General features: G+C 37.9%; 2 protein-coding genes across 4 annotated transcripts in view; both read left to right on the top strand.

Annotated features, from left to right (window-relative positions):
* LOC111159938 (poly(ADP-ribose) polymerase family member 4) overlaps nucleotides 1-3,641 on the top strand; it is a 136,536-nt gene extending 132,895 nt beyond the window's left edge. For 2 of the 3 annotated variants that reach the window (XM_022522627.1, XM_022522629.1), the window contains one exon: nucleotides 1,583-3,641. In XM_022522627.1, coding sequence (XP_022378335.1) covers nucleotides 1,583-1,730 — 148 coding nt within the window. In that variant the 3' untranslated portion in view covers nucleotides 1,731-3,641. The remainder of the gene's footprint in view (nucleotides 1-1,582) is intronic. The other variant, XM_022522628.1, reaches the window with a different exon arrangement.
* A 2,794-nt stretch (nucleotides 3,642-6,435) lies between these two features.
* Nucleotides 6,436-21,003, top strand: part of LOC111159903 (M-phase phosphoprotein 8) — a 61,928-nt gene continuing 47,360 nt past the window's right edge. The window contains exons 1-2 of the mRNA XM_022522578.1: nucleotides 6,436-6,753; nucleotides 20,836-20,991. Coding sequence (XP_022378286.1) covers nucleotides 6,502-6,753; nucleotides 20,836-20,991 — 408 coding nt within the window. The 5' untranslated portion in view covers nucleotides 6,436-6,501. The remainder of the gene's footprint in view (nucleotides 6,754-20,835; nucleotides 20,992-21,003) is intronic.

The following is a 21,003-nucleotide window of genomic DNA, read 5'->3' as shown; positions in this document are numbered from 1 at the left end:
AAAAGGTTTATAAGTAATAAAGTTGACTTAAAGTCAAACTTTTAAGTAATTTTTATTTCCTGCTTATTGCATATATAATTTATAACTTTTCTTTGTCTTTTTCTGCTTCGTGATGCACATAACATTACTACAGTAGCACATTGCATCAAGGTATATGAACAAAACCTTCACACTAGTGAGATGGTCAGTCAAAAGTTTAGAGGTCAGCTAGAGGAAAACCAATGGAATTAGTGAAAATATTTAAAACTAGTTTTGTTGCTTGTAGTAGTTCATAACTACAAGTGGACTAATGATTACTGGGAAACAGGTCTTTTAACCACTTTGGACGTGCTCCCTATTTAGTATGTTTGTGTCATCATAATATTCAGCTAACATTTATTGATTACCTACTCTGTGACAGGGACTGTTAAGCCTGTGAAATCTATGTTTTGCTAATCCCGACAACAAACCCTAAGGATCTCATATTATCATAATTGAGGAAATGGAGACTTCCAGTGTTGAATGAAAGATGCACCATATCACACAGCCAACATTGTGTAATTTCAGAGTCAGGATTTGAACCTAGCTCTTAGCCACCACACTATACTGATGGCCCTTTCCCAGCTTACAGGGAAAAAAATCAGGAAGATGGAGAGAATTTTCCAAATTTTTAGTCCCCTCCCATAGAATTTTTTTTTTTGAACTTTAGTATATGTTCCCACTTGCTTGCTAATAAATTCTAGCAGGTGAAAGATAAATGAGGAAGTAGTTAATATTAATGAAAAATCTTGGAATTTTTCTGAATCTTGAATAGACTTTTGAATATTGACAGTCTTGAATGCTTGATGTCATTTTATGTACACAAACTTCAAGTTTTTATGTTATGCACAGTTTAGTACTGTTGTTCCTGATTTGTGTGACAGAATACATGGCAGTTTCATGGGCGAGTGTTAAGTATTTTGTTAACTAATCAAATTAAGAATTCCTGGTACAGTAAAAAGGAAAGAAAAATAGAAACCTGGTTTGTAAAATAGTATTGAGTTTCTGCTTGAAGAATGGATGGATTTAGATCAAGAAGAATGGAAAGGGGATGACAAAAAAAAAAAAAAAAAACCCAATATATAAAGGCTAGAGAAAGCTTGAGTTGTCCTGGAGGCAACAAGGAAGTCTGTGAAGCATTTGGAAGCTGGAACTTGATGGGTATAATAATATATTTTAAAATGTGTTGATTCAGTCTGATAGAACTTGCATAAAATGTCAGAGAGAATTGCTTTTATTACATAGCTCAATTTTAAAAAAAGATTTTATTTATTTATTTGACAGAGAGAGACAGTGAGAGAGGGAACACAAGCAGGAGGGAGTGGGAGAGGGAGAACAGGCTTCCCGCGGATCAGGGACCCTGGTGTGGGGGTTGATTCCAGGACCCCGGGATCATGACCTGAGCAAAGGCAGAAGCTTAATGGTTGAGCCACCCACGTACCCTACATAGCTCAATTTTTGACAGAATTATCTTGTCTGATATGATGTGCTGGATTTGGTATCATATTATATTTCGTATATAATTGTGTTCTGAAGTTGATGGAACTATTTATTTCTAATCTAGAAATATTCCCTGGGCTTTTGAAGAAATAAAGAAAGCAAGTGAATGGGTAAGAAGAACTGAAGGACAATATCCATCTATCTGCCAACGGCTTGAATTGGGTCAAGATTGGGACTCTGCCACTAAACAGCTACTGGGGATCCAAACGTAAACACCACACCTCCTCTTCACAGAGTTCTTAATTACAGTCAAGCTGAATCAACTGAAGTTGTATTTTAAACACTTTTCATGCTTCCACGTATAAAATAGTAAGATATCAATAGATCCCCATAATGAAGTTTAATTATGATTTCATTCAGTTTAGCACTCGCTTAAAATAATGAGAAACAGAATTGATTATTTTAATGAACTAGCAAGTGATAACAAAATATTGCATATTACAGATTTGGGTTTAAATGTTTTGAGGTGATAAGAGACACATCTGGCTGGTCCTAGAGCCTCATTTCCTTCTCCCCTTTAAGGACTCTAGTGGAGAACTGGCCCAGCTGGACTTAGTAAGCTGGGGAGAAACAAGATCTTTGGAAGATGTCAGTGTTCATGGCATGCAAGCCTGTTTCCAGGGCCCTGTGTATCCAGAACTTTGCCTCATTTATGCATGCTCCCTGGTGTGGTTCCTAGTCTATAGATCCCTTGATACATTTTTTGTCACTTAGAGAAAGTAGGTATCCCAAGCAAGTCTTTCATGGACCTTGCTTTTGGTGTTGCCTCTAAAATCCTTAAGTCATCTAGGTTTCTTCCTGTTATCTTACAGAAGTTTTATAAATTTTGCACTTTACATTTTGGTCTGTGATCCATTTTATTTTTTATGAAAGCTATAAGGTCACTGTCTACCTTCCTCCACATTACCACTTCCAGACCATTACCTCTCTACCTTTATGTAAAAACCTTGGTTTCTTTGTTTTTGTTTTCACTTTTTTTTTTTAATTTAAATTCAATTAGCCAACACAATGCTCATCACAACACATATCTCTGAGATACAGTCTTTTAGCTATCCTCCAGCCTGTCCTTATTACTGTGATTTGCCAAATGCCCAGTACCCACTCTCCTTCACGTATGGCTCAGGATTTCCCTTTTTACTGCCCATCCTGCCTTCATCTTGAGTAACTTCCATTATCCTGATGTGTGACCCCTCCTAATTCCCTGGACTTGAACCACAGCTATAATTGAGTCTTGGCAGAATATCTTGTGATACTCAAAGGATGGGAAGCTTGTAGCTTCCATGAGGCCTTTTCCCATCTACCTATCCCCCTGAGAGGCAGACTTAAGACTATTTCTATTTCTCATCACCTCCCAGTTCTGAGGCAATATAAACTCCAAATACAGCTGCAGACTAAAAATCTTCCTAGCTGCATCTAGAATTGGCTCCTCAACAGTGATGTGTCCCACAACTCACATTGCAATTATCTAGCTCCTCTTGGTGTGTAGGATAAGGACCAAGAGGAGACGGCATCTTTGACTACTCTTCCTCTTGGTGTTTATATAAATGGTAACCCACTAAATCTAAAATAGCTTGTTATGTTTTTACTGGCTAAATCAATTATGTCTTGCCCTTGAACTTGTCTGCTTGTTTGACATAATCACAGAAGATAACTCTTTTCTTGTTTTATCAGAGTAAGGGGATCAGCAATTGATAATACCTAGTAGCAGAGTGTGTGAAGGTAAACAGACTTCCTTATGTTGTTATTGGAACTATATACTAGTAAAACAAAGTTTTGCAGCATTTATCCAAATTTAAATCACTATCCTCCTTGAAGTATAAATTTCACTAGTAGGAATTCCGCTTCTAGTAATTCTTCTTGCAAAATATGGACACACGCACATGCATGTGTTATATATACATATATATGTGCATATATATATATATATTACAGTTGCAGAACAATGTGGAATAGAGCTCATTTAAAAATTATATAAATGGGTATTTATACTTGTATGATATAGAAGTCTGTCATGTCATATTCTAAATGTTACCTTTGAGGAATAGGAACTTTATTTCTATCTTATATACTTGAATTAGTTAAAAATTTTTACAGTGAACATATATATACTTAAATACTTTATTTCAAAAATACGTAAAAGTAGAGAAAATAGTATAATGAGCATACAGTCCATCATTTAAAATATTTTGCCAAGTTTTTATAAATTTAGAAGAGTCTTCTCTTCCCTCTTCTTTTGCTATTGACTTATTAAAGAAACAATGTCCTACATTCTGGATTTGTCCAATTATTTCCATTTTTTTCTTTCCCCATATTTCTTGTAAACTGGAAATTCTATCTAAGGCCCTGAATAGGTTAATGATCCATATTTTTATCAACAGGAGGCATATAGTTTGGTTGTTCTACTTTTAGTAATGCTAACATTGATCACTGGGTTTTCCAATGTGAAGTTTTGTTTCTCCTACAACCAACCAACAGTCTGAAGAGATACTTTGGCAGCCAGTTCCTCATCAATCTTTCATCTAATGGTTTTGCTGCCTGAATTATTTTCATGAAATACTGTGATTCTCTGTTTTCTTCTATGCTTGTTAACCGAAATTCTTCTGAAAAAAAAAAAAAAAAAAACCAAAAAAAATGAGCTTTCCCCATCAACTAATGTTATTTGATTATAGTATTTTTTAAAAACTTACTTTAAAAAGATATCTAATTATTAGAATTGTTGTGTGTCTTCCTTTATAGACTAAGAGTCTGTGGAGGGCAGAGACTGTTAAGAGACAACAGGCCCAAAATGGAGTTATCTATGTCAACACCCACATCTGCAAAGCAAGACTTGATACCCAACCTAACTGCAGTTTCAGGCTCTTCTAGGAATATAATCTTAACTAGTAGTCTGGAATTTCCTGTTAGTACTAGTGAGGTAATCCTCTTAATAGACTCCAGCCTTCCCCAAAGAACAGTGCATTTGCCTGAAATAATCCTTTTTTGTTTATGACTTCCTTGCCCTACCCCCGTTCTGTCATGAAAAACCTGTCCTTTTCTGCATTTCTTTGGAGTTCCTATTTGCTAGATGCCCCAACTGTTGAAAAAAGTCAATAAGATCTTCAAATTTAGTAAGCTGAATTTTAATACTATGCTCAATTGCTCTTTGTGTTTTTAATACTTAGTACAGTCATGGTACATAGGATGCATTTAGTAAGCTAAATAAATAACAAATCAATGAGCCCACTCAAGATCTGATGTGCCTCTCCCATGATGTGGGAACAAAGGTAGAAGAAAAATTATTAAATTTCCTACTACTTACAGTCCATTGACAAGTCTCTGAAACGGGCAGAGTGACATTCCTCTAGGGATTCAACTGCCTTGATGTTGATACTTTGCTAAGGGCAAAAGGCAATCTTAGCCCAACCCTCCAGTATCCTGTAAATCTACTTTGACATATAAAAATTCCTTTGGAAACTTCATCTCTACTCCTGCAAAATACATATGAAGGGTCTCATGACTGGGGTTTTACCAGAGAGTAATAAATTACCTTTTCCCAACAATAGCTAGCCCCCTCAGGGTCCTGGAAACCTTGCTTCCAAATTTGTGAGAAACCTACGCTATCCCCAAGCACCTTCCAACCTGAAAGTATATAATGACCCCAGCGCAGCTCTCTGCCCACAGGTCCTGTGCCCATGCTTTAGTAAAACGGACTTTTTGCACCAAAGATGTCTCAGAAATTCTTTCATGGCTGTATGCTTTGAAACCTGTCTTTCCTCCATCATCCAAATGCATCTGGTGGATCATAGATGATTCTTTAGTTAACCTCAGAGTTAATTTAAAGAGCTAATCTTATAAGTTAAGTCCACCATTCAAAGAAACAGCGCCTTGGGGTGCCTGGCTTGCTCAGTCAGAAAGGCTTGTGACTCTTGATCTCCAGGGTGAGTTTGAGCCCCATGTTGAGTGTAGAGATTACTTAAATCAAACTTTAGAATAAATTTAAAAAAATTGAAAGTTCCCTACAATAGAGATTTTATTTAAGATTCAAAGTGAGAAAAATATTTTACCATTAAGTGGATTATCCTAGCAACTTTGGATAACTAGCTTTGTCAATCGTGGACAAAATACTTTTATCACAACCTCTGACATTTTCAATGGGGAAAAAAAAATCCAAGAACTTAGAAAATAATTGGTTTTGGCCTGTTACTTAAAATTTTTTTTCCCCTAACCTTAAACAATACGATATACTAAGATATAATAGCACTATGAGTTAGGTTTGATTGTATCGTTCACACGCATTAAACGAATCAAAATTACACTTGCACGAACGGCCCGGCATTCCATTCTGGCCCGCTCAGGTCTTGGCAGGAGGTGGGCCGCATTCCTACAAAGGCCCCCGCCTTGGCCGTGAGGCGCAACTGGAAGAAGGAAGAGACCTCGCGCACCGTTCGGTCCCCTCAGGAGATTGAGCTTTTCTTCCAGTCGAACTCCCACGCCTCGGGTGTTCTCCCGCCGCCTCGTCTCAACTCTGGAAGCGCCGAGCACACCTCCGCAGTCTGCACACCACTCAGCGCTGAAGCCCAACCTCTCTTGAGGAACCCCGTCAACTTCACTCCCTCCTCCCCCGCGCCCAGACAAGCCCCTCCCCTCCCAGCGACAGTTCCCGTCCCAACCCCCTAGGGGCTCAGAAGCAGCCCTATGCCTCCACGAGAGGCTACGAGAAACAACCCTCCGCTACTCTCTCACGGCCCCGTCCGCCCCGCCCTTCCGCCGGGGCGCCCCTCGGCCCGCCCACCCGCTTCCCGTAGGCTTCGTGGGGCTCCAGCGCGCCAGCCTCGAAGTGATTGGTTTCAGTGTGTGTCGCTCCACGGTCGTGAGCCCGCTATTGGAGAGTTTCCTTCGCAGCGTCACGCTGCCAGAGTGGATTAGGGCCAAGTGCGGAGCGCGAGGAACTGTCGGGGTGTGTGTCGCAGCCGCTCTTCCTCGGCGGTTTGCGGGTCTCATATTATGGCGGAGGTGGTGGTGGTGGCGGCGGTGGTGGCGGCGGCGGCGGCTGCCGAGGGAGAGAGCGTGAGTGCAGTTCCTGTTGCAGTTGCCGACAGCAATGGTGAACCTCCTGAAGTCGAAGGAGAAGGTGTTGGAACAGTGGGCGAAAAGAAGGATGCCGCCACGAAAGGAGCCGAGGCAGTTGGAGACAGCGAGGAGGACGGAGAAGATGTGTTTGAGGTGGAAAAGATCCTGGATATGAAGACCGAGGGGGTACGTGTGCGCCGGGGGAGGCGAGGCTGGGCCTGCAGGGCCTGACGTGGTGAAGCGGGGAGCTGTTGGACGTCTGTGGAGTGTTGCCGCGCGAGGACGCAAAGCCCTCCCAGAATTCACAAGCTGGAAAAGACCAGCTTGTGCAGACACACGACGTAGGCGGGGGAAAGGAACTTGACAGCCAGAGGCGACGCAAGCGTGCGAATCATGGGAGCAGTGCATTGACATTCCTCAACGGACTCTTGGGCTGTGGCTTTTAGGGTCCGTTTCAAGAAGTTTGAAAGGGTTGTGTGGCCAGGAGAGGAAGCAGTGTAGGTTGCGGTATGTGAATGTCAGGGGTGCAGACAGTTGGTGAAGGGTTTGTCATGGTCTTCGATGTTTACGTACCTGATTGGGGCCACTGCTCCGTGTTAGAAAGGAGTGACTCTGACATCGTGCTTCTCTTCATAGTCCAGTGTCCACGCCATCGTTTCAGTGTTTTTCAAAGCCATGATCAATTTTCTGGTTTAAAATCTTTCGGAATTCCTCTTCGTCTTCAGAACCTCGCCCAAGAGGGTGGCATTTAAAGGTCTTAAAAACCTGACCATGATCTTCCCTTCTTGTTTACTGTGTGATTGAAACCACACAGTAATACTTGAAATTCTTCCTCACACTATGCCTTGGCGCTTACTCCTCTCTTCTTTTTCGCAGTCTTTTAGGTCTTATTCACTAAGCGTCAGTTTCTCAGTGAAATTCTTTTTTGACCCTGATCCCTGCAGAGTGAGGTGCTTCTTCAACTAGACCCTAGTAACACTTTGTTCAGACCTCTGTTTCAGCACTTAAAGCGTTATTCTTTAAATATTTGTCTCCCCTGCTAGGTTGTAGGCTCCTTTAATAAAGGGAATATTTTTATTAATTTTTGTATCACTGGTATTCAATCCAGTGCCTAGTATGTAGTAAGTGGTTTGTGTTTATCAGATTATTAAATGAGTGAATTAATCATGGAGTGCAAGCTGGGGTAAAGGAGAATGGGTGGATGGACAGTAGGGAAGCACTTTTGTTTCAGTAGGTAAGTGTGAGATAACCAAAGGTCTCATGTGGTAGTCGGATCTCTGTATTCTTTTTTGGATTTTTTTGGGGGGGGGGGTTGGTAAAGATTTTATTTATTTGACAGAGAGAGAGAGAGATCACAAATGGGCAGAGAGGCGGGCAGAGAGGGGGAAGCAGGCTCCCTGCTGAGCAGAGAGCCTGATACAGGACTTGATCCCAGGACCCTGAGATCATGACCTGAGCCAAAGGCAGACGCTTAACCCACTGAGCCACCCAGGCACCCTTCTGTATTCTTTTTATTGTCTGTTGTTTTCTGTTTGTCATGTGCTACCTTGCGTTAATGTTTTTGTCTATTTAGCAAACTTTTTTTTTTTTTTTTAAATCACATGCTGTGTGCTATGTGCAGTGTTAGGTCCTGAGCATATAGAGATGAATTGTAGCACACACAGTTGCTGACACTGAAGAGTCTGTCTATTGGGAATAAATAATTGAAATCTAGTGCCATTAATATTATTATTAGTTGCAATTCAGCAAAGATAGGAACTTTATTTGGTGTAATTTTCCCAAATATATTACAAAAGCATGTTGAGATGAGAGTAGAGCCAATCTTGGACTGTTTTGTATTCTCTGCAGTTAACACAGTGCTTGGCACATAGAAAATATTTAGAAAAATATTTGGTTAGAGGAGTAATATGTTTAGAATTAAGATGATTCATCTATTGGCATACTTTTTTCTTTTTTAAATTTATTTTAATTCCAATGTAGTTAAATTCATACAATATTTAATATTCCTTGTCCCAAAAATTGTAGGCGCTGTACCCAAAGTCTCATATATTCTAGTCAAAAGCGGATGAAACTATGAAGCTTAAGTGTTTAAAGCAATAAAGGAAGGTTATTTATATCACTTTAGTGATGTGAAGTTGGGTGAAAATTCTAGTTCTCAGGGCCTTGTATTTTTAGGTGCTCTTGAGAATGAGTGATTTATAAGATGAAAAGTATTAGCTCAGCAGAACAGAACTATATCGGTTCTGTGAACTATATCTATATGGGCTAAGTGAGCCAGCCAGTTGAAAAACTTAAGGGTCTTATAGAGTTTGTTTGGCCTCCTTGTAGTCTTAAGGTCTTTGGTATTTCTGTTGTTCATAAGCCACCAGACTGTGGTATTCTCTTATTGACTAAGACAATCATAATGATGAGTGTTGGCTTGGAGGAATAGCATTAATTCTAAATTTATATATTAGCCATGCTCTTTCTTTAGTTTATTGCTAAATATATTTTTTTTGTATGTTTTCAGAACAATTAAATGAATCTGACAGATCTTGAAGTTTTGGCTTCAGTTTTGAATTGGAGTCATTTTTACATAATAAAAAGCTAGTACTTTTACTATTTATGGGAATTTGATTTGACTTTTTTTTACGGTACAAATAAATATTTTAATTATAAAACCTCGTAAATTATCACAAAGCCAACGTCTGTGTAACCTCCATCCAAGTCAGGAAATATTAGACTGCCAGCCCTGGAAACCTCTTTTGTTTTTGTTTGTTTGTTTGTTTGTTTTTTGTTTTTAAGATTTTATTTATTTACTTGACAGAGATCACAAGTAGGCAGAGAGGCAGGGGGTCGGGAAGCAGGCTGCCTGCTGAGCAGAGAGCCCGATGTGGGGCTCCATCCTAGGACCCTGAGATCATGACCTGAGCTGAAGGCCGAGGCTTTAACCCACTGAGCCACCCAGGCGCCCCTGGAAACCTCTTTTGATTCAGCTTTCTCATCAGTATCCTCTTCCATCCCCCAAAATCACTGTCCTGGATTATTATATGGTAATAGCTTTCTTGCTTTTCTTTGTAATTTTTCTGCCTAAGGATGCATTCTCTGAGACTTGAGTGTAGTTTTACCAGATTTTTTTCTTTCGTTCAAACAGAATCTCACAATATTTGTTTTTTGTGTGTGTGCTTTTTTTCCCTCAACAATATTTTTGTCAGATTTTTAAAAAAAAGATTTATTTATTTATTTATTATTTTAGAGAGGGAGAGTGAGTCCTGGGATGTAGGAGGGTGGGAGGAGAGGCATAGGAAGAGAGATTCACAAGCAGATGCCATGCTGAGTGGGGAGCCATACCTACACAGGGCTTGATCTCACCACCCTATGATCATGACCTGAGACGAACTCAAGAGTTGGACACTTAACCAGTTGAGCCTTCCAGGCACTCTAGTTGCTAAATACTTTTTTGAATGGATGTTGAATTTTCTTAAAATTTTTTTCTGCATCTATCAAGATGATCACGTAATTTTTCTCTTTTATTCCATTAATGTGGTAAATTATATTGATTTTCTAAGTCAAATCAATTTTGTATTCACAGAATAAACCAGAGTTGGTTGTGATGTTACTTTTTTAATGTTTGTATTTTTTTTAATCAATTTTGGCTTTTTCTTTGTTTTCTTTCTTTAATCTTTATGTGCCTTTTTCCAGCATCTTGAGGTGGATACATAGTTGTTTTCAGCCTTTTTTTTTTTTTCTTTTTCTTCCTCCTCCTCTTCTTCGTCTTCTTCTTCTTCTTCTTTTTTAGTAATTTCCACATTCATCTTGGGGCTTAAACTTAAAATCCTGAGATCAGGAATTTTACTGTCCCACCACCTGTTCCACCAGCTGAGACAGCCAGGCTCTCTCAGATCATATACCTCTAATCTTAGGTTAGCTATAGCTCATAAATTATGTTTATACTGTGTTTTCATTCAGGTAAAAATATTTTCCAATTTCTACAAATTATGTGCAAATATATTGCTTAATTTCCAAACATTGAGAATATTAGTAAATATTTCATGTGCTTTAAAAGAATTTTTTATTTAAACTGACACGTATTCATATATTGTTTCACACTGAATATTTGTTTGATTAATTGGGTTATTTAAAATCTATAAAATAGTTGCCAACAAGCAAATCAGCCATTACTTAGGAAGTTGAAACTGGAAATATGGGAAACTAATTTGAGAATAATTTGCATGCATGAGCTGTTCTCAATTTCATACTCCTAATATTATAGATTATTGTTTTTAGATTTTAAGATTTTATTTATTATTTGACAGAGATACAGCAAGAGAGGGAACACAAGCAGGGGGAGTGGTAGAGGGATAAGCAGGCTTCCTGCTGAGCAGAGAGCCTGATGGGGGGCTTGATCCCAGCACTCTGGGATCATGACCTGAGCCAAAGGCAGATGGTTAATGACTGAGCCACCCAGGTGCCCCTGTTATTGATCATTGTAACCGGTATTTTTTATGATGTGTTCCTCGTCAATTTTATTTTTAAATTTATTTATTTTTAAAGATTTTATTTATTGACTTGAGAGAGAGCTAGAGAGAGTACGGAGGGAGAGGGAGAAGCTGACTCCCTGCTGAGCAGGGAGCTGATGTGGGACTTGATCCCAGGACTTTGAGATCATGACCTGAGCTGAAGGCAGATGCTTAAATGACTGAGCCACCCAGGCACCTCTGTCACTTTTTAAAGCAACACTAAAGCCTGGGTGGCTCAGTCAGTTAAGCAGTTGGACTCTGGATCTCAGCTCAGGTCTTGATCTCAGGGTCATGAGTTCAGGCCCCAAGTGGGGCAAGAGGGAAGATCACTGTCATTGAGAGAGGAAGGACTTTTAGGATGAACTTTGAAACCTAATTTTCCCTTTCAACTGATGAAGTATAAAATATTTGCTATATAGCAGTTTACTGAAGTCTTCTGACTTTGGCTCTGTAACCAGTTACAGAATTATTATTAAGCCATTCACACTTTTTCTTTAAAAAATTACTTGTAATGCACCCACTTTACCACTGCTGTTCAGCACTGTACTGTACTGTAAGTTCTAGAGAGAGCAATTAGATAAAAAGATGTAAAGCGCATTCAAGTTAGAAAGGAAGAAGTAAAACTATATTCACAGATGACATGATTCTCTATATGGAAAATCCCAAAGAATTACAAGAAAATGACTAGATGTAATAAATGAATTCAGCAAACTTCAAGGGTACAAGAATAACATAATAAAAGGTTGTGTTTCTATATACAGGTAATGCACAATCCAAAAAGGACTTTTTTCCCCTCCAGTTTTAATTTTAATTCCAGCATAGTCTGATATTGTTTCAGGCATACAGTATAGTTACTTAACACTTCCATACACCTCACTGTGCTCATCACCAGTGCATTCCTTAATGCTCATCACCTATTTAATCGGTCCCCCCACCATTCTCCCCTCTGGTAATCATCAGTTTGTTCTCTGTAATAGTCTCTTTCTTGATTTGTCTCAATCTCTCTCTTTTATTTTTTTCCCTTTGCTTGTTTGTTTTCTTTGTTAAATTCTGCATATGGGTGAAGTCAGATGATATTTGTCTTCTGTAATTTATTTTGCTTAGCATTATTCTCTCTGGCTCCATCTATGTTATCACAAATGGCAAGATTTCATTCTCTGTATGGCTGAATAATACGTCTTTTTTTTTTTTTTTTTAAGAATTTATTTACTTGACAGAGATCACAAGTAGGCAGAGAAGCAGGCAGAGAGAGAGGAGGAAGGGAGGAAGCAGGCTTCCCGCTGAGCAGAGAGCACGATGCGGGTCTCGATCCCAGGACCCTGGGATCATGACCAGAGCTGAAGGCAGAGGCTTTAACCCACTGAGCCACCCAGGCGCCCCTGAATAATACGTCTTTATCCATTCATCTTTATCCATTCATCAGTTGATGGACACAGCATCTTCTTTATCCATTCATCAGTTGATGGACACAGCAGTCTGCAAACATTGGGGTGCATGCATCCCTTTGAATTAGTGTTCTTGTATTCTTTGGGTAAGCACCCTTTAGTGTGATTGCTAGATCATAAGAAAGTTCTGTTTTTAACTTGCCATTAGGTTTATATATAGCATCTTCTGTATATGGCAGTCTATATTAAGGTGGTAGTTGTTTAAGTTTGAACCCATTCTTCTCTCCTGTCCACATTTTTAGGTATGTGTTAGCATATTTTATATCCTTTATGTGTGTGTGTCTGACTTCCCTAGCTGATTTTTTACAGAAATATTCATTTTTACTGCTTTTGTATTTCATACCTTTATACTGTCATTTTTGTTCTCTCCTTTCTACTCTAAGATTCCCCTTTTATATTTCTTGCAGGGCTAGTTTAAGGGTCACAAATGCCTTTATTTTTTGTTTGGATCTCTCTGTCTATTCTGAATGATAGCCTTGTTAGATAGAGTATTCTTGGCTGCAGATTTTTCCCATTCAGCCCACTGAATATATCATGCTACTCCTTTCCTTTTCCTTTTCCTTGCCAAGTTTTGCTGAAAAATCTCCTCTTAGGCTTATGGGCTTTCCCTTTTAAGTTTTGCTGCTTTTATGATTTTTTTTATCACTATATTTTGCAGATTTAATTGCAATATGTCTTGGTGTGCATCTGCTTTGTTGACTTTGATTGGAATTCTTTGTGCCTTCTTGATCTGGATATCAGTTTCCTTTCCAAACTAGGGAAGTTTTCAGACATTATTTCATTAAATAAATTTTCTGCCCCTTTTTCTTTATCTTTTTCTGGGACTCCTATAATTGAATGTTGGGGTCCCTAAGTTCCCTAAGTCTGCCTATTTGTGCTTTCTATCTCTCTAATAAATAAATAAAATCTTTAAGAAAACATATTTTATTTATTCATTTGAGAGAGAGTGAGATCACAGAGGGAGAGGGAGAAGCAGACTTGCCACTGAACAGGGAGCCTGACGTGGGGCTCGATCCTAGGACCCTGAGATCATGACCAAAGCTGAAAGCAGATGCTTAACTGACTAAGCCACCCAGATACCCCTAAAAGAACAAAATACTTAAGAATAAATTTAACCAATAGGGTAAAAGACTTGCAAACTTACTACAGAGTTTCATGATCAAAGCAGTATGGTACTGACATAAGGACAGACATAGAAAATCCAAAAATGAATCCAAACATCTATGGCCTGTTGGTTTTTCATAATGGGTATCAAGTCCAGTTAATAGTGAAACAAATAGTGCTGAAATAACTGGATTTCCACATGTAAAAAAGAAAAGCTGGACCCTATCTCACACCTTATACAAAGATTAGCTCAAATTGAATGAAAGACCTAAATTTAAGAGGTAGAACCCTAAAATTCTTAGAAGGAAACAGGGGTAAATCTTTCCGGACCTTGGATTTGACAATGCAACCTTGGATATAACTCCAGAAACACACACACACAAAATAGGTAAAAGGACTTCATCAAAATAAAAAACATTTTGTGCATCGAAGAACAGTATCAGCATAGTGAAAAGGCAACCCGCAGAACTGAAGAAAATATTGCAAATCACATCTGCCAAGGGATTAATATCCATAATATATTAATAACTCCTATAATTCAAAAACAAGACAACCTACTTAAAAATGGGCAAAGGATTTGATAAAAATTTCTCTAAAGATACACAAATGGCCAATAAGCATATGAAAAGATGCTCCACATCCTTAGTTCTTAGGGAAATGCACATCAAAACCATGAGATACTACCTCACATCAGTTACTAGATGGCTATAATAAAACAAAAACATGGAAAACAACTATTTTTGAAAATGTGGAGAGAATAGATCCTTCTTACACTGGTAGAAATGTTAAAATGGTAAAGATATTATGCAGTTGGCTATTCTTCAAAAAGTTAAACAGAATTACCTAATGGCGCAGCAATTCCACACCTTTGTTTGATATATACCCAAAAGAACTGAAAACAGGAATTCAAACAGTTATTTGTTCAACCATGTCCAATAGAGCATTGTTCACGGTAGCCAATAAATGGGAACAACCTAAGTGTTTATCAACAGGTGAATGGATAAACAAATGTGGTGTATATACACAATGAAATATTTTTCAGTCTTAAAAGGGAAGGAAATTCTAACACATTTTAAAACATGGATGAACCCTGAAAACATTCTGGTAGATGAAATAAGCCAGAAGCAGAAGAACATATATTGTATGAGTCCACTTAACATAAAGTACAGAATAAGTAAATTCACAGAGACAGAAAGTAGAATGATGGATTACGGGGGTCCAGAGGAAGGGGAATTATTGTTTAATAGGGACAGAGTCAATTTGGAAAGATGAAAAAGTTCTACAGATAGACAGTCATGATAACTGCATGTCTCTGTGAATGTACTTAATGCCATTTCTGTCTCTATGAATTTACCCTTAAAAATGGTTAAAATGGCAAATTTTAAGGTACATACACCAAAAAACATGAAACTACAATAAACAGTTTTAAAATTACCTATTTATCTTTTGTCCATTTTCTCACTCATTTATAAGAATTTTTCTTTTTAATGTTTTATGGCTATCAAATCTTAATCATACATATTCCACATTTTTGCTTCTCCAAATTTCTTGTTTATGTTTTCTGCTCAATACCCAATCTGACTGAGAAGCAAGAATATATGAAATAGTTTTCCACGTGAACTGCAGAGCACCATTCTAGCTTACACTTAACACCTACCTGATTTTATTCATACAACCACTGAGTCAGTAAGCTTTCCAAACCAAAGCCAGTTGCTACTCCCTCCGCTTTTACCCTTCAACATGCCTACACTGCCTTTTAATCATTCTGTCACTTATAGAAAGACCAACATCAGCACCTAGTAGGATTGGAAACTAAGAAATAATGGGAAAAGTGGGCTTAGATTCTCAACTTTTTATATTTTTCAAGATTTTATTTATTTATTTGAGAGAGAAAGAGCAGGAGAGAGCATGAGAAAGGGGAAGGTGAGAGGGAGAAGCAGACTCCCCACTGAGTAGGGAGCCTGATGTGGGACTCCTGACTGGGGCTCCAGGATCATGACCTGAGCTGAAGGCAGTCGCTTAACCAACTGGGCGACCCAGGCACCCAGATTCCTAACTTTTAAAGACAATCCTGAAAATCCTCATGATTTTAAAATAATAACTAAGCCTAAATTGATATAATTTTATGGTTTAGTTATATAACAGGGTGAGGGGACAGTGCTTATATCAGCTAAGAGTATGTGCACGTTATTTTTAAGTAGGCTCCATGCTGTGCACTAGAATGTGTTACCTGCATCCACCTTTGACATTTTACACACTGTCCTCACAGTGTTGGATATATGCAGAAGCTGGTTAAGTGCCCTTGGGTTTTACTTTCAGCTGAATTACTCTTTAGTTGTATAATTTTTACCAGTTACTTTATCTAGAAGCTTCAGTTTCCTTCTTTATACAATGAGTATTAGTACTCCACAGGGTTGTTGTAAAGATTAAAGGCGCTAATAACTCCCAAGATTTAATCCATGCATGACATTATAAAGCGCTTGATGCAAATGTAATTCTTCTTTTGATTTGTTTTCCACCAATTACAAATGTAAAAGCATTTTTAGCTCGCAGGATGACCAAACCAAAATAGGTGGCAGGCCCTGCTATAGTTTGCTGGCCTCTGATACACAGAGATGAGGTCTTTTATCTGGTGGAAATGTAAATTAGAGCATCTTTTCTGGGAATGTGTTTTCTGGCAGTGTGTTTTAACAGTGTTTTAGGTGGCTTTATTATTTAATCTCATTGATCTCTCTTTGGGGAATTTATTCAAGCAGTCTGATCAAAGATGCACAAATATGTAACAGCTTTGGTTATGAAAACAAAAATCAGAAACAAAACAATTCGGTTTCCAAAGGGACAGTTTTTGTTGTATTTCTTATTGTATTTAGAACCATTGGTAAAAATCATGTTTTTGAAAAATACTAAAACAAGAATTGTTCCATATCTAAGTGAAGAAAACAAGGTAAAATAATAGTATTATACCAGTGTTTTAAACAATATATGTAAAATACATACTTGTCATTACATTTGTAAATGTAAAGGTGAAGGAAGTAGATCAAATTGTTATCAATATCTATGGGTGATTTTTAAAAATTTTATATTTTTAAATTTTTATTTAAAATCAGCTTAACATATAGTATATTATTAGTTTCAGAGGTAGAGTTTAGTGATTCATCAGTTGCATATAACACCCAGTGCTCATTACATCAAGTGCCCGCCTTAATGCCCATTACCCAGTTGTTCCATCTGCCTACCCCACATCCTGTTCCCTCCAGCAACTCTTGGTTCGTTTCCTATCATTAAGAGCCTCTCATGATTTGTCTCCCTCTCTGATTTTGTCTTACTTTATTTTTCCCTCCCTTCTGTCATCTGTCAAATTTTATATATGAGTAAAATTGTATAATAATTGTCTTTCTCTGACTAACTTATTTCACTTAGCGTAATACCCTCTAGTTCCCTCACGTCATTGCAAGTGGCAAGATTTTCTTCTTTTTGATGGCTAACTAATATTCCATGCATGTGCGCGCGCACGCGCGCTTGTGTGTGTGTGTGTGAGAGAGAGAGAGAGATCTGTCTTTGTGATCCATTCATCTGTTGATGGGCATATGGGCTCTTTCCATGGTTTGGCTATTGTGGACATGCTGCTATAAACATTAGGGTGCAGGTGCCCCCTTCGAATCACTGTTTGTATCCTTTGGGTAAATACCTAGTAGTGCAGTTGCTGGGTCATATGGTAGTTCTATTTTTAACTTTTTGAGGAAGTTTCATACTGTTTTCCAGAGTAGTAGCACCAGTTTGCATTCCCACCAACAATGTAAGAGGGTTCCCCTTTCTCTGCATCCTTGCCAACATCTGTTGTTTCCTGAGCTGTTAATTTTAGCCATTCTGACTGGTGTGAGGTGGTACCTCAGTGTGATTTTGATTTGTATTTCCCTGATGCTGAGTGATGTGGATCATTTTTTCATGTGTCTGTTGGCCATTTGTATGTCTTCTTTGGAGAAATGTTTGTTCGTGTCTTCTGCTCACTTCTTGATTGGATTATTTGTTTTTTGGGTGTGAGTTTGATAAGTATTTTTTTATAGCCCTTTATCTCATAAGACATTTGCAGATACATTCTCCCATTCTGTAGGCTTTTAGTTTTGTTGATTGTTTCCTTTGCTCTACAAAAGGAAAGCTTTTTATTTGATGAAGTCCCAATAATTCATTTTTGCTTTTGTTTCCCTTGCCTCTGGAGACATCTCTAGTAAGAAGTTTCTGCACCTGAGGTCGAAGAGGTTGCTGTCTGTGTTCTCCTCTAGGATTCTGATGGATTCCTGTCTCACATTTAGATCTTTCACCCATTTCAGATTTTTGTTTGTGTATGGTGTAAGATGGGGTCCAGTTTCATTCTTCTGCATGTGGCTGTCCAGTTTTCCCAACACCATTTGCTGAAGAGACTGTTTTGTTTTGTTTTGTTTTGTTACATTTATTTTTTTTTTTATTGGATATTGTTTCCTGCTTTGGCAAAGGTTAGTTGACCACAGAGTTGAGGGTCCATTTCTGGGTTCCCTATTCTATTCCATTGATCCTACGTGTCTGTTTTTGTATCAGTACAAAACTGTCTTGATGATTACAGCTTTGTAATACAGCTTGATGGCCAGAATTTTGTTACGCTTAGCATTGGTTTTCTTTTTCAACATTCCCTGGCGATTTGGGGTCTTTTCTAGTTAATTTTAGGATTGTTTGTTCCTCTCTGTGAAAGACGTTGATGGTATTTTGATAGGGATTGCATTGAATGTGCAGATTGCTTTGGGTAGCAGAGTCATTTTAATAATATTTTTCTTCCAATCCATGAGCACGGAATGTTTTTCCATTTCTCCCTGTCTTCCTCAGTTTCTTTCATAAGTGTTCTTATGGAAGTTTTCAGAATACAGATCTTTTACCTTGTTGGTTAGGTTTATTCCTAGGTATCTTATGGTTTTTGGTCCAATTGTAAATGGGATCGATTCTTTGATTTCTCTTCTGTCTCATTGTTAGTGTATAGAAATGCCGCTGACTTCTGTGCATTGATTTTATATCCTACCACTTTGCTGAATTGCTGTATGAGTTCTAGCAGTTTTGGGGGCAGAATCTTTTGGATTTTCAATGTATAATATTACATCGTCTAAGAAGAGTGAAAGCTTGATTTCGTCTTTGCCGATTTGGATGCCTTTTATTTCTTTTTGTTGTCTGATTGCTATACTGTGTTGATCAACAGTGGTGAGAGTGGACATCCCTCTTGTGTTCTCAGTCTTTGGGGAAAAGATCTCAGTTTTTCCCTGTTGAGGATGATATTTGCTTTGGGTTTTTTGTATATGGCTTTTATGATATTGGGGTATGTTCCTTCTATCACCTATGGGTGATTTTTGTTTTTTCCTGCTTTTTATTGATTTTCAAATATTACACATTGCTTATGTAATCAGAGAAAGACCTCAATCTTCAATTTATGAAAAGTAGATCTGTAATATTGTTTATTTATTTTCTTAAAAATTGAGGTATAATTTTATATACTATTAGTATTAGTTTCAGGTATACAACATAATGATTCGATATTTTTATGCATTGCAAAATCATAACAATAAGTCTAGTTAATATCCATCACCTTACATAGTTATAAAACTTGTTATGAAAACTTTTAAGATCTGCTTTCTTAGCAACTTCTAAGTATGCAGTACAGTGTTATGAACTGTAGTCACCATGCTATACATTATATCCCCATGACTTATTTTTTTTTTTTTAAGATTTTTATTTATTTATTTGACAGAGAGATCACAAGCAGGCAGAGAGGCAGGCAGAGAGAGAGAGGAGGAAGCAGGCTCCCTGCTGAGCAGAGAGCCCGATGCGGGCCTCGATCCTAGGACTCTGAGATCATGACCTGAGCCGAAGGCATCGGCTTAACCCACTGAGCCACCCAGGCGCCCCCCCGTGACTTATTTTATGATTGGAAATGTTTAACTTTTGACCCCCTTCATCCATTTCTTCTGCTCCAAACCCCCGCCTCTGGCAACTTTCAGTCTTTTCTGTTTTTCTGTGAGCTTTGGTTTTTGTTTTATTTTGTTTCCTTCCATACATAATTGAGATCATTTGTCTTTCTCTCTCTTGCTTACTTTACTTAGTATAATGTTCTTGAGGTCCAACATGTTGCCAGTGTCATGATTCCTTTTTTTTTTTAATGGCCAAATAATATTTGTGTGTGTGTGTGTGTGTGTGTGTGTGTGTGCATTTTCTTCATTCATCTATTGAGGATACTTGGGCTATTTCTACTTTTTGGCTATTGAAGTGATGATGCAGTGAAATGGGGGTACATATATCTTTTTGAGTTAGTGTTTTTATTTTCTTCAGATAAATACCCAGAAGTGGAATTGCTGGATCATATGGTAGATTTTTTTGGTTTTGTTTTTGTTTTTAATTTTTTGAGGAAGCTTTTTACTGTTTTTGTGTAGTGGCTATAGTAGTTTACATTCTCACCAATGGTGCACAGGTGTTTTCCTTTTTTCCTAGTCCTTGCTAATACCTGTTATTTCTTTTCATTAATAACAGGTATGAGGTAAGATCTCATTGTGGTTTTGATTTCCTTTCCCTGATTAGTGACGTTGAACATCTTTTCATATATATGTTGGCCATTTGTATGTCTTCTTTGGAAAAATGTCCATTCAGATCTGCCCATTTATTTATTTATTTGAGAGAGAGACAGTGAGAGAGAGCATGAGAGGGGAGAAGGTCAGAGGGAGAAACACACTCCCCATGGAGCTGGGAGCCTGATGTGGGGCTTGATCCCAGGACTCTGGGATCAAGACCTGAGCCAAAGGCAGTTGCTTAACCAACTGAGCCACCCAGGTGCCCCAGTCTGCCCATTTTTTAAGCGGATTTTTTTGTCATTGTTATTGAATTGTATGAGTTCTTTCTGTGTTTTGGATATTATTAACCCATTATCAGATACGTGATTTGGAAATATTTGCCAGTACAGTAGGTTGCTTTTTCATTTTGTTGGTTTCCTTTGTAGTAAAGAAGTTTTTTAATTTGATAGAGTTTCATTTGTTTACTTTTGGTGTGACACTTTTTCTTAAATGCACTTTCTTCAGGAGATGAACATACTTTATAATGATGTTAATTTCCATTTCAAGTTCATTTGTATATTCTCAGGATTGTATGTATGTATTTAATAATTTAAATTATCAAATTTAATGTTCTTTATTTGGCTGTTTTAAATTCTGTAACAGGGTAAAATCCTTTACAAAGTTCGATGGAAAGGATACACATCAGATGATGATACCTGGGAGCCTGAGATTCATCTTGAGGACTGTAAAGAAGTTCTTCTTGAATTTAGGAAGAAAGTTGTGGAGAACAAAGCTAAGCCAGTTAAGAAGGATATTCAGGTATCATGTTTT

Source organism: Enhydra lutris, unplaced genomic scaffold, assembly GCF_002288905.1.
Source record: "Enhydra lutris kenyoni isolate GAN:26980312 unplaced genomic scaffold, ASM228890v2 scaffoldscaffold71, whole genome shotgun sequence".
Taxonomy (NCBI): Eukaryota; Metazoa; Chordata; class Mammalia; order Carnivora; family Mustelidae; genus Enhydra; species Enhydra lutris.
This window is presented reverse-complemented; position numbering and strand designations above follow the sequence as displayed.